Source organism: Pseudochaenichthys georgianus, chromosome 9 (assembly GCF_902827115.2).
Source record: "Pseudochaenichthys georgianus chromosome 9, fPseGeo1.2, whole genome shotgun sequence".
Lineage (NCBI taxonomy): Eukaryota > Metazoa > Chordata > Actinopteri > Perciformes > Channichthyidae > Pseudochaenichthys > Pseudochaenichthys georgianus.
The window spans coordinates 23,800,680-23,818,667 of NC_047511.1; the positions used below are offsets into that span (position 1 = coordinate 23,800,680).

General features: G+C 40.9%; 1 protein-coding gene across 1 annotated transcript in view; it reads left to right on the forward strand.

Moving 5' to 3' along the window:
- The window catches only part of fbxl17 (F-box and leucine-rich repeat protein 17), a 256,804-nt gene that overhangs the window by 73,657 nt on the left and 165,159 nt on the right, over positions 1–17,988 (forward strand). Inside the window, exon 7 of the mRNA XM_034091053.2 lies at positions 10,760–10,867. Within this exon, the coding sequence (XP_033946944.1) occupies positions 10,760–10,867 (108 nt within the window). The remainder of the gene's footprint in view (positions 1–10,759; positions 10,868–17,988) is intronic.

Consider the following 17,988-nt stretch of genomic DNA (forward strand, 5'->3'; position numbering starts at 1 on the left):
AAGAAAGGTGGCTAGACAGGAGAGAAGAGGTGGAACATAAAAAATTAAAAAACAAGGAAATAAAATAAAGAGGCTGTTAGGATTTATAGTTATTTAAATGGCTACAAACGGTGATACCTAACAACCAAAAGTGTGTGGTCATTCACGTGATATAACGTTTTTTGACCAGTAGTTTCTTGGTAATTCTCTAGTGCACATCAATTTTGTATCTTTGTATAATGTGATTAACAGGAAGCACCCAAGGTTATCCACACAAATGATGTCTTGATTAAGCAGTTGTCGGGGGAAAAACCCACAGCAAGGCCATGTTGAGATTTAAGATTAAGATACGAGATTACAAATGTAATCCACAAGGGCTCTGGGCTTGCGATTCATATTCTTTGCAAAGTTGCATATTTTTCTATTTACAAATTCTTTCTGACATTCACACACACCACTTGAGGCTTTCTCATATTTGCTGAATAGCGTATTTAGCAATGATTAACATCAAAGATCCACCAACAAGATCGATGTCATCTGAGAGAAACTCAAAGGTTCTGAAAACCGATGTTTTCCCTGAGAGAGCATTGAAGCTGTTGTTTGTTTGCTGTCTTGTTGATTCTCTCAGCTGTTGCCAGCTCCCGCTCCATACCTTCAGCACTGTGTCGATAAGAAGAGGCAGCGGTTCCCTGCATACACTGCTGAGCAGAACAATCCAATATGGGCCATAGCGGTAACGCCAGGCATTGATGGGAACGTCACTACGCCACTCGCCCTTTTTGAGGTCCATGGTCAAATAGGCCTCTTTAAGTCCTATTTTTCATCATTAGCATCAGACATAAAACTGATCTTTAAGTAAAGCTTAAAGTGTTTAAAGTCCATTTCAGGCCCACCCTGATAGATTGTTCTGTGCAGTTACCATGGGAACAGTGAAGGGTTTAAAGGTTAAGTGTTGTGCAGACCAAAGTCTTTCTTAGTGGTTTCCACTTCTTTGTGAAAGTGAGAGACCACCAGCAAGCCAAAAAGTACAAATCCAGAATCTGCCTTGGGAAACTTGGGTATGCCAGCAGGAGTAACATTATTAAACATACTATGACATTTTAAATACCTTTTCAAGTTTTCTTATCAGTCTCAACCATGTTTGCATGGTCACCTTAAGTTATGTAATATTTTGGTTAGTGAACTTTGCTGAGATAAAGGTAAGGTCAACAATGAAACTAATTCTTGATGACATTTCGATAAAAGACATTAGACAAGCAGAATCTAATGCACTAATGCCATGTCCATTGTAATTGGTTCAACGTCTTTAAATGTCAGTGACAGCTTTTAACAGTTGATGAGTGTAGACTTGTGTGAGTGTGTGTGTTTTTGTGTGTCGTGTTGTTTAGTAAACAGAAGCTGAAGGGCAAGCTGGTTAATTGATGGCTTGCTTTAGGCAGAGTGAAAAGGTTTAGAAGCAGCATTTCCAATAAGGCATTTGGAATCCTGTCGAGGGTACGAAGAAGAGGGAGTTGTTTGTGTCTGTTATGACATAGTGTCTTTTGTGGTTGTTTTGTAAAATGGTTATCGAATACAACCTGTTTGTACTTCTTTTGAAAGCCAAACTCGCACTGTGCTGTACATGCTGCTGGACCTTTCCGTTTTAGAGAGGGTTTGTCAAAACAGGATCCATCAAAGCAACAAAACTAGCCTGCATTTGTATTGCTCTATAGCCGGAGGCCTTGCATATCGTGAAAGCACAGAGCCATAGAACCAATATGGTAAGTTGACATTGAGGATGAGCCCTTGACTGCAAATGTTCACATTCTGGGATTTAAACTCAAGAGAGGTGTTGGAGGACTTCAACAATGTGGCATAATAACAGTTCCCGCTTTGCATTTAAAGGATGAAATCTGACATCCCTGCTTCCTCTGAAGTAGTGTTTGATTTTGTTTGAAATGCTACAAAGATGTATTGATATGTCGCTTGGGAACAAAGACACACTAGGATTTGAAGCCTCAAGAGAACTGATGGAAGATTTTCACAATGTGGTGTAATGACTTTGCATTTAATGGACTAAAGTATGTCTTTTGGCTTCCTCCGCAGTAGCAGCTTCTGATTTCTGTCTGACACGCAACAAAGCATTATTGATCCTTAGGGAAAAAGGCAGATAACAAAAGCTCTTCTTCATCTCATGGTTAGTGCTATGAAGAGGTCTCTGGAAGCCAACACTCACCCCCTGCCCACATACTTGTCTCTGCAATTACACATGAACACAGCCACATCGAGATAAGACAGTGTGTGAAACTCCTGAGGGAACCGGGGGCTTAAGCCACTGAATAAATGACAGGTAATTTTCAGTTGAGAGTGGAGTGTACAGACGAGTGAGGCGATCAATCACTTTGGCGATCACCCATGCAGACTTCAGTCCTCCCTGTCATCATCAAGGCTGATAACAACAAGACAAGATTGCTTGGCAAGTGTGTGTGAGAGAGAGAAGTGTGTACTATGAATATGTGGAGATGGCACATGAATTGATTTCCGTTAAAAACGGATGCAATGCTGCCTTTGTTCAGGCAATGAAGTAGCTCCTGCTAGGCAGGCAGCAGTTACTTTTTTCTCGAGATATGTGAAAAGGATAGGGCAAGTTTTTCATGGTTTTCTTTCCCAAGTGTGTCTGAGATAGCCACAGCTGGAGGAAAGTGGATCTATTGATCCTGGGAGTTTTCATTTTTCAAACAGTCATCTTTCAGAGACAGTTTTCGATTTTTGAAAAATATACAGTGTGCTTGTCAGACAACTTTATGGCCTTTTTTATGGTCAGTATACAGTGGAGAGATGGAAAGAATCCCTGGGTACATGTTATGTGGGGAAAGTGGAAGGCCATACTCCTCTTCATCGTAGCTCTAGCTCATATAACTTGATTACATTTTTAAAGGTTTAAGCCTATTTTGTAAATCGAAAATGGCAAACATTTGTTTTGATCCAGGTTCTTATATGTAAAGATGTTTTACTGATAAACATGATGGATCTGGATTTGGACTATAGTTGAAATAAAACCACACATTTAAATCCATCACTGGGCATTTTCTTTCACAGTTTTCTGGCATTTCACAGAAAAATGGAAATAATTTGCAGATTCATCAATAATGAAAAGAACAATTAGTTGCAGCCTTGCTTAGATTCTACATTCATAAATAACAGATTATTCTTAAATCTGGTTTGTCACTAACTACGACTCATTTGTTTAGCATCTGACTTGCGCTCAGTTTTCAGTTTTTCTATTTAAATGGTGTGAGAGTGTGGCCTTTTGCTTGCTTTGCTTTGCACATTGGCCTTCTGACCATGCTTTGCTTTCCCCTGCAATTTACAGAAGCAAATAATGGGCTGGACAAAGGTTAAGAGAGGCACAGAAACTGTGGGATTGAAAAAAAACCCAGTGAGACTGAGAGTGTGTCACAGACTCTTAGTTTACAAAACAAAATACCCACTTCCCAGCGTGGCATCACAAGTAGTGGAGTGTAAGGGAGATGGTTCTGTCCTCGCTGACAGTTGTTGCGTGGTGTTGCCCAGCAGCAGGTCACTGTAACACCACACACACACGCAGACCCCCGCTGGTGGTTAAAGGTCTGCTTTATGTGATGACTTGACGCTACACATGTACACACACATGAGACATGACACACACACTTCTGTGAAGACATGGGTGGGCGTCAAATAACCTGTGCTGTTTCTACTTAAATATGAGTACAAACAAAAATGACTTCCAACTGTTTTATAAAGTTCACCATTAAACTGTCTGGTTTTTATAATACTGGCCATGCCTGTTTATTTAACTAGATTATTAAAAAGAAATGCGGGCATTTATTATGAGCCAATTATCTTATAATGCTAATACGCCGAGTCACTTTTAGAAGTCCAATCATTAAATCAAAATGAATTATTGGGAATTTCATTTACTTTGAAGACTAACCTATGATATTTTTCGGAGGATTTCCTGCAAACTGGCGATGAAGCGACTTCTTATGCAAAGCCGCTAGATAGGCATGAAGATGGATTGTTAATAGAATGTGTTGCAGTGTATTCAGTAATCATTATTAATCTATGTGTCGGCGGATTCTTTCTCAGCTCGGCACAGTGTTTATAAAGCTCGGTTAATTAGACTGATTGATTAGATGGTGGTGATTCAGAGCTCTCATCAGAGCTCCTCTTCCCGTCAGGCCTCTAATAAGATCAGATTGCTCTCATATACACGTATACTCCCCTGCACACACACCCACAACCCCCACACACATACACACCTATGGCTTGTTTGGCCTGTCATACCACCTCTCATACCATCTTTTTCACCTCCTGTTTGTCACATCTATATTCAGAGAGCGTTTACATGCATGAAACAGGCAGCCGAGCTTGCCAAAGCAATACACCGAAGACTAGAAGGTACATTATGTTAACACGAAAATATTGCAAATCTCACACCCCCCCTCCTCTCTTCTTCCTCTCCCCCCCTGCTCTTCTCCCCTGTCTCTCACTGTGATCCATCCTGTGTTCCTGTCTCAACCCCTCTCGTAAATATGACACGTCCCTCTGTTTTAGCCAAGGAAAACATCTCTCTGGATAGCTGGCGAACAAGGACCTCACATCTGTCTAGACTCAACTTTGGACTTGGCCCATGTGTCTGCCGCATCTGTATCTCTCTATGTCTGTATGTGTGCTCATATCAAAGTATTGTTTTCCTGCAGATTTAAATGTGAATGCTAAAGCTTTAGTGCTTGTATTCTGCGATGCTTTGCTGATGAACACACACACGTAGCTCCAGGCAACAACCGCCTTGCACTTAGTGCACAGTGCCTGCTCATCAGTACAGAGACAGCACAGTAAAGAGACTCTCCCTCGCTGTAGTAAAACTTTATGACTTTCCATGTTGCTTTTGTCTCCAGGCATCGGATATTACAGAGGATGATAAGTATTCATTTAGATTTTTGCCAGATCACCAGTCCTTAGCGTCAATACAGCTCATCTGAGCTCTTTAAAAAAAGAGTTTGGTGTGTGTCTGTGTGTGTGTGTGCGTGACTTCATGAGTGGGCACCTAAGTTTATGCGTGTGTGTATTCCAAGGTTGTGATGAACCCACTGCAATATCACCCCTAAGAGGGTATTTATGGAGAAAATGATTACCTTGGAAAGAACAGAACTTTGATGAAAATCGTCCCACTTCAATTTGCACCTCACAGGCCTGCAGTTTGAGATCTTGTTTATGGGTAATATTGGAAATCTGTAATATCATTCTGTAACCAACAACTCAAATGAAGACATGATTATATTCAGTAGCCTGAGTTCAAATATCTTTGTCACTGTAAAATAGCAGTGTATGTTTTTTTGTTTCAAATTGGTAAAAGGACCAATGAAATCCTTTTAATCAATCAATCAATCAATCAATCAATGTTTATTTATATAGCCCAATATCACAAATGTTACATTTGTCTCAGTGGTCTTCACAGTGTGTACAGAATATCAGTATGACAATACGACACCCTCTGTCCTTAGACCCTCACATCGTACAAGGAAAAACTTCTGAAGAAAACCCAGTTTAAAGGGAAAAATGGGAGAAACCTCAGGGAGAGCAACAGAGGAGGGATCCCTCTCCCAGGACGGACAGACGTGCAATAGATGCCGTGTGTAAATTGAAAAGATAATACATTTGCAACATAGGTAGTCCAAATGTTTGGAAATGTATGTGTGTATAATAGGAAGATGAATCCACGAGGATATCCATCCAGGACCGATGATCCAGGACCACAGCCACAACTCAAGATCCAGCGCTCGCGATCCAGGACACAGGACCGCAGGATCATCCATGACTCCGGATCCCAGCGTATATAGACACCAAAAAGAAAGACATTTGGGGAAGCTGGGTTAATCGGAACATGAGTGTACACGGGTATAGACAGAGAGAAGGAAGAAGTAAGATGTCCCCCGACAAACTAAGCCTATATCAGCAAAACTAGGGGCTGAATCTAATCAGCCCTAACTATAAGCTTTATCAAAAAGGAAGGTCTTAAGCGCACTCTTAAAAACGGATAGGGTGTCTGCCGCCCGAACACAAACTGGAAGCTGATTCCACAAATGTGGAGCTTGATAAGAAAAGGCTCTGGCTCCCATTGTACTTTTAGAGACTCTAGGAACAACCAACAACCCTGCATTCTTGGAACGCAATGCCCTAGTAGGACAGTAGGGTATACTGAGGTCTTTAAGGTAAGATGGCGCCTGCCCATTAAGGGCTTTGTAGGCGAGAAGAAGAATTTTAAATTCTATCCTGTGTTCTATAGGGAGCCAGTGTAAGGCAGCCAGAACAGGAGTAATGTGGTCCCTTTTCCTAACTCTGGTTAGTACACGAGCCGCAGCATTTTGAATCAGCTGAAGCGACTTGACTGACTTCTTGGTACTCCCTGATAATAAGGAGTTACAATAATCCAGCCTTGAAGTAACAAATGCATGGACTAGTTTCTCTGTATCGTTTTGAGGCAAGATATGCCTGATTTTTGCAATGTTACGTAGATGGAAGTAGGCGGTCCTTGAAATTGATTTTATGTGGGCGTTAAAGGATACATCCTGATCAAATATAACACCAAGATTCCTTACAGTCTCACTGGAGGCCAAATTAATGCCATCCATAGTTAGTATATCTTTAGATAATTTGTTTCGTAGATTCTTCGGGCCAAGTACAATAACTTCAGTTTTGGTCGTGTTTAACATCAAAAAGTTTAAGGTCATCCACGTTTTTAAGTCCTTTATTGTCTTCTTTTTCTAAGGTTTCTTCATTTAAATGTTTTGGTTTGAACATAACATTAGGCTCAACCTAAGGTGACTTTGTAATCCTACCCTTACCTTAGCTAAGCAAAAAGCAAAGACTATGTTGCTTCATGAGGCCTTATACTGTATATCAAATCAAATCAGGTTTTATTCAGCACATTTAAAAAAAGATTTTTGGTCGAGCCAAAGTGCTGCACATGCAAATAATAAACAACACATTACTACAATCGCAAAACAGAAGACAATAAATTACAACAGCAAATATAAAAATCAAACACAGGGCAATGTCATGAGTCGTGCTCCGTGCTATCCTTGGTATCTGCTTAGACTAAACTGGACGGCTGGCCCAACTGGCTCGATAATTGGTTTCTTCTAAATGTCATGGCCCTCCCTGTTGTCCAACAACCATCCCTATTAGTTCCACTTGTCTCACGAATAGCCATTCATTAGCAACCCCTCTTGTATCAGATCATTTTACATGCTTGTGCCTGGTCTGAGAACTTCATAATAATGGTGTCCATGCTATCTTTGTTGTAATACTGTAAAGTAGTTGTGTGTTCGAGATGGTGTTAAGCCATGTACCCTGCTCGGTTGTTTTTGTTGGTGAGAATTGTCCAGTTTTAAACGAGGCTAGGTTGAAGGGGAGAACAAACTATTGAACAAAGGATGAACGGGATTAAAGGCGATCTGCTTTGGTCTTTCTCTGTTTACATCTCTTTTCCCTGTGCATTTGATGTAGTCAAACGAGTCGTATGATAGACAATATTGACGGGCTTAAATGCCCTTATTGGATGAGAAGTGGCCCCTGGGTGCTGCCCCAGCGTTTTGTAAGAACTGAGTGCCAGACAAAAACCACACACTCATACAGCATTACTTCTTTTTGCTACCCCGGCACTCTGAACAATTACCTTCCAGCTCTTTAAGACACGTACACATGAAGGCTATCTTTATCACTGCAATGTTTCCACCATTCCAGCCCCCTTTTTGCCTGCTTTCCTTACCTCCTTCACCCAGAGACCATTAAACCAGATCCCTTCTAAAAGGCTTTAAGGCCTCTCTTGGCTAGCCACTTCTTCTCCAAAAGCCCTGCCATGGCTCTTTTCATGTTTTTAAATCAAAGTCCATGAAAGGTTGAGGGGGAGGCAAGGAGAAATTTGGGAGGAGTTTTTATTTTTGTGGGTTGGAGACAAATCTCGTTTCAAACCCATATGGTGTTGCACATGCACGCACGCACGCACACGCACACGCTCACACGCACACGCACACACTCACACTGATATGGTACATGCCCTCCTGGTCTGTTCTGCTCCAGTGAAATGTGTTTCTCTGTCTCCCCTCTCACCTGCTGAAAGTTACAGAAGATGTGTAACCTGCTGTCTTTCTTTTTGTGTGTTATGCTTCTCAAACTCAAATGTACTCATAAACACACACTCACTCACACACACCACTGTAACCGCACACTTTTACACCACAAACACCAGTAATACAGGCGGTTCGGAGGTGGCCTCTGCTGTGATTGGTTTGCTTCTCTTGCAGACGGTTCTGATTCAAGGATCATGGCGGTGTGTGGCTTTTTGATTCTGCTGGTAGTCAACCCTGAAAATGTTTTCCTTGATGTTTTTTTGGCAGAGGCCATGTTGGTGGGAGCTCCGACCAGCTCACTTCACCTGCCAGCTGCTCTGCTCAGACTGGTCCTTCTGGAGGCTTTTCTTTAAGTTTGATACTCAAAAATACAACTCTGCTCTACTCCTCCGCCTCTCTCCACATGGCCCAGCAGATCAGGTTCCATATGCATCAGTGTCTCAGAGTGGGAGCACTGACTCACCTTCACTTAATCTTTTCTGACTGCAGGGAGCTGTGTGGGTCCACACCTGAGGCTAAGAATATTAAGGTGCATCCAGTTATTGATTGCTCTAAAAAACTGTTCTGTTCAAAACTAGCAAGTACACTGAGACTACAACTTGTGCTCACAGCTTTCCAGGGTCAACTGTTCTTTTTGACACGTTTTTTTTACTTTTATAGTAGGGTTTTTCTAAAAGGCTCAAAATACAGACACCGGAAGGAGGTAGGATCCTGTTCAATAGGGGGTAACAAAAGTTATACAAAATCATTTAAAGGTGCCGTAAATAAAAAGACAAATCCTCTTGGGACCATGAATGTCTGTTGACAATGTTTACTTAAATTCATCACCTCATTATTCATAGTTAAAATATTTACATCTGTACTGAAGTGAAAGACGAAAATGGTCAAATGTTTAGACACAATGTCATACAGTAGATGGCTCTATGCCTGCAGTTCCTCCTCAATTCTCATTTCTGCTCGAAAAACTATTTCCACTGCCTCACCTGTGAAAGGAAATCCTTTATAGTCATTACTTTATGAACCATTTGGCAATTTACAAGCACTTTGGCTTCTTTCTGATAAGGTGAGAAACCAACCTTTGAACTTCACAAGAGTTATAGGAGGTGTTTTACCCAGATAAGCCATACTGTATGGGACTTGGTGAGAGATAAATGGAGACCTTGTTCTTTCTTCTTGTGACTTTTTCCCTCGCTGTCTCTCTGGGTTTTCCATCTTCCTCTGCTTCGACTCAGCAACCTTTAAGATACAACAGAAGGAGGGAGGAAGGCAGTGAGACAGGGAGAAATAGATAAGGAGAGGCAACATTAGGTATATAAATAAGAACTGTATAGTGCTCAATTAGGACCACGGCTTACAAATAGTAGTCTCATTGTAATAGGTAGGGCTTCAAACAGACCTGTGAGAACGCCAGGCCGTGGTTGAACAGAAGCAGTAGTGAACTTTCACTTTCAATACAAACACACAAATATTATATCAGCCATACATATATGATGGATGATACAGTGTTGTTCCTGTAATCTTAGTTTTGTAAACTTGAGTTTTTTAACCATTGACCATTTTTTATTTAATTCTGGAATTGCAGGATGACTTTCAAATGAAACTACGTTTTTGTTTGGGCGTTCATTATACCAGCTTACAAGCTCCACCCACTGTGAGTCTTCATTTACTTTTTAGGATTCTTAAATATTTGTATATTACATGTAGAAGTGTTTTTAAGTAAATTGGGTATTTGTATTTGAAAAGTTTTCAAATAATTCCATCTTTTAACCAGGGATGCCTTTAAATGTTCTTTGATGATTGTTTTTCTTTGTTTCCCGGTTAATCAAAGCCTTTAGTCATTTGTATCTCTTTTGTCTCCTTCCTCTTATCTGACAAAGTCTTTTTGACGATTAACGAGTTTGAGGAAACACTGAGGAAGGTTTCAGAGAGGACAAACAATCTCCCACAAATTGTTGCAGTGCTGAGTGTGATGAGGGAGTCATCAATACCCACATTGATGACTACAGTGAAAGCTGGTGGCAATGTTCCCTATTGATCTCTGATCCATTATGAGCTGTTAGTAGACGGCTGGGTGAAGGGTGGAGAATGGTCCATCCATCATAGGTTGACGCCCACGCTGCTTAGCAGACGAGCTCGTTTGGTTGTTTTGTCCGTTATCGTCCTCCTTCTCCTCTCCTCCTGTGATCCCCCTTTTTTCTTCTGTCTACCAAATGTATATCATGCAAATTACTGTCAAGTTCAGCTTTCTTCTCTCTAAACGTTCCTACTAAGGAAGAAAAAGTAATTTATTTTCAACATAAATGTCATATATTGATGCTGGAAATGTGAATGAATGACACATTTTCAAACTGTAATATGCATTTGAGGCAGTATTTTAGAAGAAAAAACGTGTGAAATCATAGTTGCATCTATACGGAAGAGGATTAGGGCCACATGAATAACATGTATTGGGCATGTGAAAAAAAAAATGACTTTAATCTCAGAGTTCTGACAAAAACAAAACAAAAACGTCTTTTCATTTGGCCCTAATCCTCTTCCGTACATCTACTTTAACTATGCATATTAATATCTTCTTTACCCGTGATGCTAACGTTTTTCTCTCCCTCTTCTCTCCCTTCTATTGTCAGGTCACTGATCGGTCTGTGCGAGCGGTTGCTGAGCATTGTCCTGAGCTGCAGTTTGTTGGCTTCATGGGATGCCCGGTGACCTCTCAGGGAGTCATCCATCTCACTGCGGTTAGTGTCACTCACTCATAGCTCCTTGGACCCTTACTTGTTACTTATTACAAGAACTCAACTCATGTCTTTACTTGCATACAAAATGAAGATACTTTAAATCCTCTATCTCCGTTGAAAGAGGGTTATTTCAATCAACAATTTCACTTTTTTGAAGTAATTACTCGTATCAGTAAATGTCAACAGAAATGTCAGCGTGACAAAGACTTCTGTTTAATCCTGTTACCGTGGGCCAGCTCTCTACGTTGCTGCAGGCCATGCATTGTCTCCAGGGGGGCAAATTACTTTTGGAGAGTAAACGTACGACATCGCTGGGTATCTTTTATCTCAGACTTAGTTTTGAAGTTATTTCGTGTTAACTTTTTAAATCTCATGAAAGCCTAATGAGATGAATCCTAATAATACGCTGCTGTTCTGGCTACACCCTGCTGTTTGGATATTACCATGCTAATGAGCAGGGCTCCCTGGTTTAAAGATGTTCCGTGCCATATAAACATGGACACACATGCACTCACACCGTGATTGCTTGAATTTAATCCATCAGGAAATACTGCACCCTGCTTTTCTTCAGATGTTTTTCCTTTCCCCAACATAACATACATCTAGAGTGCACCTATGTATAAGTGTGCAGGGGTTGTGCACATCCATGTGTGCCTGTGTATTACAATTCGATTTGTTTTTGATGTACTTGGGGGTACACGCAAGTCTGAACGTACCCTTGTGGGCTACGTGTGCCCATTCCTCCTCAAATGCAATTACAGTTGTGTTAATAGGACTGAGACACCCGATGCCACGCTGCATTATTAGATTAAACAGCAGATTAATTTGTGCTCATGGTTTTGGCCCCCTATCATCTATGCAGCCCCCACTGACCTTGGCCAGTGTGTTGTAGACAGACAGTAATGAAGCCAGCCAGTCATAACAGCATTAGCATACCTGGAGGTGGACGCATACACATCCGCCCACACGCAGTCTAGCACACACTCATTATTATTTATTACAGTATTAACCAAGGTGAAGTTTTAGAAGTTCAGATGAGCAAGTTAATAATGCTGATAATATTTGTATTTTAAAGCTTCTGCGGTTTAAACAAAAAAATTACTTGATAGGTTTTTCTGTACTTTTAAAAAAATATTTTTAGGTTGGGGGTTTTAACAGGACAGACACCAGAGATACATGTAGAACCCCACTTTCAATCTTATACAAATTGATACAAGAAGTAATGTCACATGTATTCATACAAAAACACCTCTGCAACATGATACTACTACACAAACATGGAGACTATGCATTTTTAACCCCACACCTCTGATGCAAAGCAATATAACTGTTCTGCTGTGAAGTCCACTTTTATGATCCCTATAAAGTAATTTTTGACGCTGTCATTAATAATAATAATAATACATTACATTTATAAAGCACTTTTCCTGGTGCTCAAAGCGCTTACAAGCAAGTAAGTTGTTGATTTAATTATATTTTTAAGCATTGAGGTTAGTGGTGCAGTACAACACCACCACTTTTTATTGTTGTTGTTGTTTTTTTTGCCCTCACAAAAGGGATTTATACAGATACAAATTATATAGACAATACAAAAAGAAAAAGAAAAAAGAAAGAAAGGAAAAATAAAAATATATATAGGGAATCCCTTTCCCGTGCCACCCCGTCCCCCCCTCTTCCCACCCATCTTGCCATTTCACAGAAAATCCTACCTGATGTTTTTTAGCAATCGTCTGAGTTCATCTATATATTATATATATATTATAGCATAACAATTTATCAACATAAAATACATTCATACCTTTTTTTTCTTTTTTTTTCACATAACATTTCATCTGTTTAAGCTGAATTGCGATTAACTCCTAATAAACTACAATTGCACCAAGGTGTGCGTATATGTACAATCATCATTTACATGAATGATATTACCCGATCAGCAGCTCTTTGAATAGCCTCTAATGTCTAACACCACCAATTTTAATACGTCCTTATAGAGCCATCGACCACTGAACACATTTTAGAACGGAAATGCCAAACAAAGTTTAGCAACCATTGCATAGCATGTTAAATACAGATCAAGAAGTGTATTATTCAACTCAATCGAGTCCAATTCAATTTAGTTTCACTCGTCCAGACACTTCCAGAATCATTGATGGTTGTGGTCCGAAGTGGGCTGTAACCACACCCTCCAGTGATGCCACAGTGTACAACACACCCTGCTGTACACATCTACATCCCTGCAGCAAGGCGTTGGAGCTGAGCAATTAGGCAACTGATGAATTAAGAGTTTATGTAAATAAATATTATAGGTTGATTTAATTTTTATTACACTTTTTTTTAAATCAGTCTCAAAAGCAGTCAGTTTTGCCTCACCAGCATTTACAGAACACACACTTTGCCCACCTAAAAGGGTTATTAATCAAACACAGATTTAGTCAACCACTTAGATACTTCATTTCTAAGATAATAATACTTGAATCGTGACGAGACAGAAATGTTTCAAAGACCACATTCATTTGATCAGTACAGATTTAGAGTCAAATCACAGCTCTCTTTGATTCTGTCATTTCAGCCATGAGTCCCTCTCTGGTTCTCTACTTCCTCTCTCCATCCCTCTATAATCTCTGACAGTAATTATCTCATTTAGCAGTTCATTCATTCCCACTTGGTCCCATCCAGTGTCATATGAAAATCATATTCTGGCGTTTGGAATCGTTGCATTTCTGATGACTCCGTGGACCTGCTTGTGATTTCAGGACTGCTCTCTTGTTCGATTATGACACTCTCCCTCCCACTTCTTTTCTTCCTCGATTGCTCTTTCTCTTGCTGATCATCTTCCCAACCTCCTGACTTGCTATTCAGCCACCACCAGAAAAAAAGCGAAGACACTCCATTACTTTTATTAACTTCTTTTATATGACACACTCATTTCAGATTGATATTCTTTTTCCATAACGACTTCTCGCAAATTAGGGTTTGAGGAAATCAATTGAAATCGTATTTTCTTAATCAAGTGAGCTGATGGTTGAAATAGGCCACCCACGGTGTTGAGTTCGATGCCGATGGTCTGTCGAGTAAACTGTAAAGCTGTGGCATTTTTGCTCCTAATGCTTTTCAGTCTTTCAGTCCTACGGCAGCTCCGTTTGATAAATCATCATCCTGTTAGCGTCTAAAAAGGAAAATCAAGATTGTCTGCTGTCTGAAAGAATAAAGGATGCTAATCGAAAACAAGCGTTCTAACACTTTCCTTACTGCTTGAAAATGAGATATTACAAACGGCTTTAAATGTCAAAACAAAAGAGAGGATTTTAAAGCAGACGTGCATCTGATGTGGTCTTCTGTGTTGGCGTGCTAGGGATCCTCTGTACATTGTTATTTATGGTCGGTGTTGAGATTGAAGCTCAAAGCCAGCTCTAAGCCCTTGACATTAATAATAGTTTTATTGATGAGGTTGTCACATCCCACGGCTGTGTAATGGATACAAAACATGTTGGGGTGGAGGCTTTGTGGGCGTCCCAGAGCATTCAGCGGTTTGTTTGCAGCTCATTTGAGGACTTTCTATGTGTTTTTTGTGGTCCTGTATGATATTAACCATTCTCCTCATTTAGTCTCAGGCGCTCTACTCTTTAGCCAAGCCTGTGACCAGCCCCAGAGGTGGAAGTGCAATAGATTTATGGAGGTGTTGGCCATTATAAAAAGGGTTGAAGGCATCACTTTGCAAGCATGAGTGTGATCTGTGTGTGATGAAAGGGATTTATGTGTGTTTCAGAAGTGGCTGACATACTGCATACTGTGCTCTCTCTCTGCTTCTCAGCCCCTGTGACTCGGACAGAGACATTATCCCTCTCTTTGAAGAACAGCGTTGTTACCTGTTGTCTCCCTATGCTTTTGGTGTCTGTCAATCTCTGTGTGTATTTTTTTTCTCTCTTCTATACTAGTGTTTTTTTTCTCTTCTTTACTCTCACACACACTCTCGCACCGTCCCTCCATCTTCCTGTCAAGCGCCGCTCTTTTCTTCTGGTAGTGATTAAGTCCAAGGTCGGCTGTATCAGAGAGTCAGTGTTTGAGAGCAGCGCTGGGTGCCAGAGAGCCTTCATTCCTCGACCCTTAGATGTCCCACTGATGGCTTCCCTTTGCTTGTCATTTCTACCCACAATGCCCCTCCTCATACATCAGCCTATCATTGCCCTAAGACACTGTGGGCCTCAAAATGCCTTTTTTGTATGTGTGGAAGTTCCCACCCCCGGGAGAGAGGGAGAGCGGGCCAAAGACATAACAAATGAACAGACTGTTGAAGAATGTGTCAGAGATGAAAAGAGATATATTTGGAGACTTTAATAGCGATGTGTTGTCTCTATGATGTGCTGATCTTGGATATTTCTGGTCTTAATCTTGGCTCTTGTAGATTAATTCAGCCGTGCCGCTTCAGTGTTTTCCTTGTTTCTTCTCCAGACAAAAAAGCTGGGACCTTCAATAAATGCGCACTAAATTTGACAGGTTTTGAACCGTGGGCAATACCTCATTCTCTCTGTGTGTTTATGAGCAAATAAAACAGTCTGGGAAAGGGACAGGGAAGCTATGTAATTTCTCAACCAGAATCCTATGTTCTATCCATTCCCGTGGTTTAGTGTCGTAGCATATACTTGCAGCATTGAAGTTCAGATTTAGCCTACAACCTCTTAAGAAATAGGAAAACCAAGAGAAACATTTAAGAAAATTATTTATTTTCCCATTTTCATTTAAAAATGTCCACGACCTTAGGTTAGGAAAGCTGTTTTGAAGTTGTGAAATACAAAAGGTTAAGATGCAGGTCTTCACCCACTGTCACCTTCACACCTTCCACTCCACCAGCCCCTCCCCACCTTGGATGATTGGTGTCTGGCTTTGCTGTAGTCTGCTGGACCCTTATCTCCTCCCTCTGACTGGAGCACATGAAATACATAATCGCAGTGCCCTGTGTCATACTGATAACCCCCAACACAAACCGGGGAAGTCTCTCTGTGTGTGTGTGTGTTTTTGTACCTTTTCCTATGTACAAATGTGTGTGACTGTGTACGTGCTCGTGTGTATTGTGTCTCAGGGGTGGTGGAGAGGATAAAGGGGAGACGAAAGAGTATAGGGGATTTAGAGGAAGAAAGGTAATGGGGTTGTGGGGGTCGCAAAATGTGTTGAAATTGTAATAATAATTTTCTTCACTGCTGTATGGAGGAGATTGGGGGATTTATGAATATAATGAGCAGAGAAGAGCCTAAGGATGATGTGTGTCTCTCGCAAGAGTAATTGAAGAATAATTCTTTTGGCTCTAAGACTTTTAACCCAGAGACAGATAGAGAGGTTTCTGACCTCTGGAGGGGGGGATATCATGTCTCATTATTGGCCCATAGTGTCACTGTGCTGTGACTATCATCCAGTGCTGAAGCACAGACTACTGCCTATGTACGTAAGTGTGTATGCGCGTGCCGATGTGGTCATTTGGCTTAGAGCGGCGAAGAGAAACCAGCACTCTCTATCTCCTCGAGCCTTTCCTCGCCACTGAGTTTGTTATCAACACCAACACATGCAGGATTAGCGACTATAAGGGAGGAAAAGAGAGAGAAAAAGGGGGTAGGAGAGGGAGAATAAGTGATAGACAGTAGATGGGCGCAAGAAAGATAAAGAAAAAAGTTTACACACACACACACACGCATGTGCACACACGCACACGCACACGGATCAGCTCACTGGTCCATGACTGATGCAGACAATGTATTTGTGATACCAGACCCATGGTCTTTTCCAGTTTTTTGCCTCAGTCCTTTTTCAAATATTCATATCTTTCCGTCTGCACAGGCCCCTGTGTGTTTATGTGTGTATGATTTTCAGTGTGTGCGTCTGGAAGGGGGGGGGTCGCGGCGCGGCGCACGATTTAAGCTTACCGCAGAGGGATTGTCTCGACACAGATTTCTCCTGTCTGACTGAACTGTCTGGGATGTTCCGATATGGAAAAGACAAACAAAGCGTGTATGCATGAGTGCGCACTTGTATTCACCTTGTGACACTTCTGCCATTCGTCCCACCTTTTGGCCCCCCACCTCATGCCGTCTCACAGTCTTCAAACACATGCGGACAGCCGAGCTAAATGTGTCAGGGTCACAATGGCACCTCAACAACACCCTGCGACTTTGACTTATCTCAGGACTTTGTAAATGACTTCAAAGTCACTGTTTAAACTTCTAATGGCATTGTTGAGAGGATATAAACTGGTTTGGACTCATCTTTGTTCGTCTGAGAATGGAGAGTTTACACCGTTACGGCTGTTCGCTTTGCTGAAAAGACAATTTTTTCATAGACATTGCTTGTGTGCATGTGTTTCTTTTTTGGATCGAAAGCATTTCCCGATGGAGAACATATATTTTTCATTGACTAAACTCACATAATAAATCTTCGAAGTGGTTATAAATTAACTACAGCAATGAAATAGCAGCTCATATTTTCCAAACCCAACATGTTTGCCAGTTAGGACTAAAACAATGCTTTCTCTGTCCGTGCTTTTTAAATATCATCTAGCTGCTTGTCAGCCGGGACACTGAGGTTGATGGACAGCAACAGCCATGAACTCATGCTGCTTTGTGCCAGCGTTCAAACCATGACATCACATCCTCTGCATGGGGTCCACAGGCCTCAACTTCCTGCTTGGCATCATGATGCCTGACGTTGTGCAAATAAATTAAGTAATAGCATAGGTAGTTATAGCTCTGTAGTCTGGTGGAGCATACACAGGTGCACACACACTCCCTCACTGTGTGCCAGACTGTGACATACACTAATGTAATAAAGTGTCAAATCAACCTCTCCAAATATTGAACTATGTTTGGCTGAAGGGTTGTTATTTTTCTGGTTTGACCTCTCACTGTGACTTCCATTCTCCCTGTTTGAGAGAGGCTTCTCGCTGAAGCCTGGGGGGGGTGGGGTTTCACTCCTTAAACAACTTTTCTGATCTTTTAGGGTTTAATGCCGCTATTAAACATTTGAATTAAGAAATAAAATGTTGATTTTAAAACCGTATTAAAATATACTTCAAGTTTGTTTAAGTAATTCTTAACCATTTTTCAAACTTTTATACCTTTTATTATTTATTCAATTAA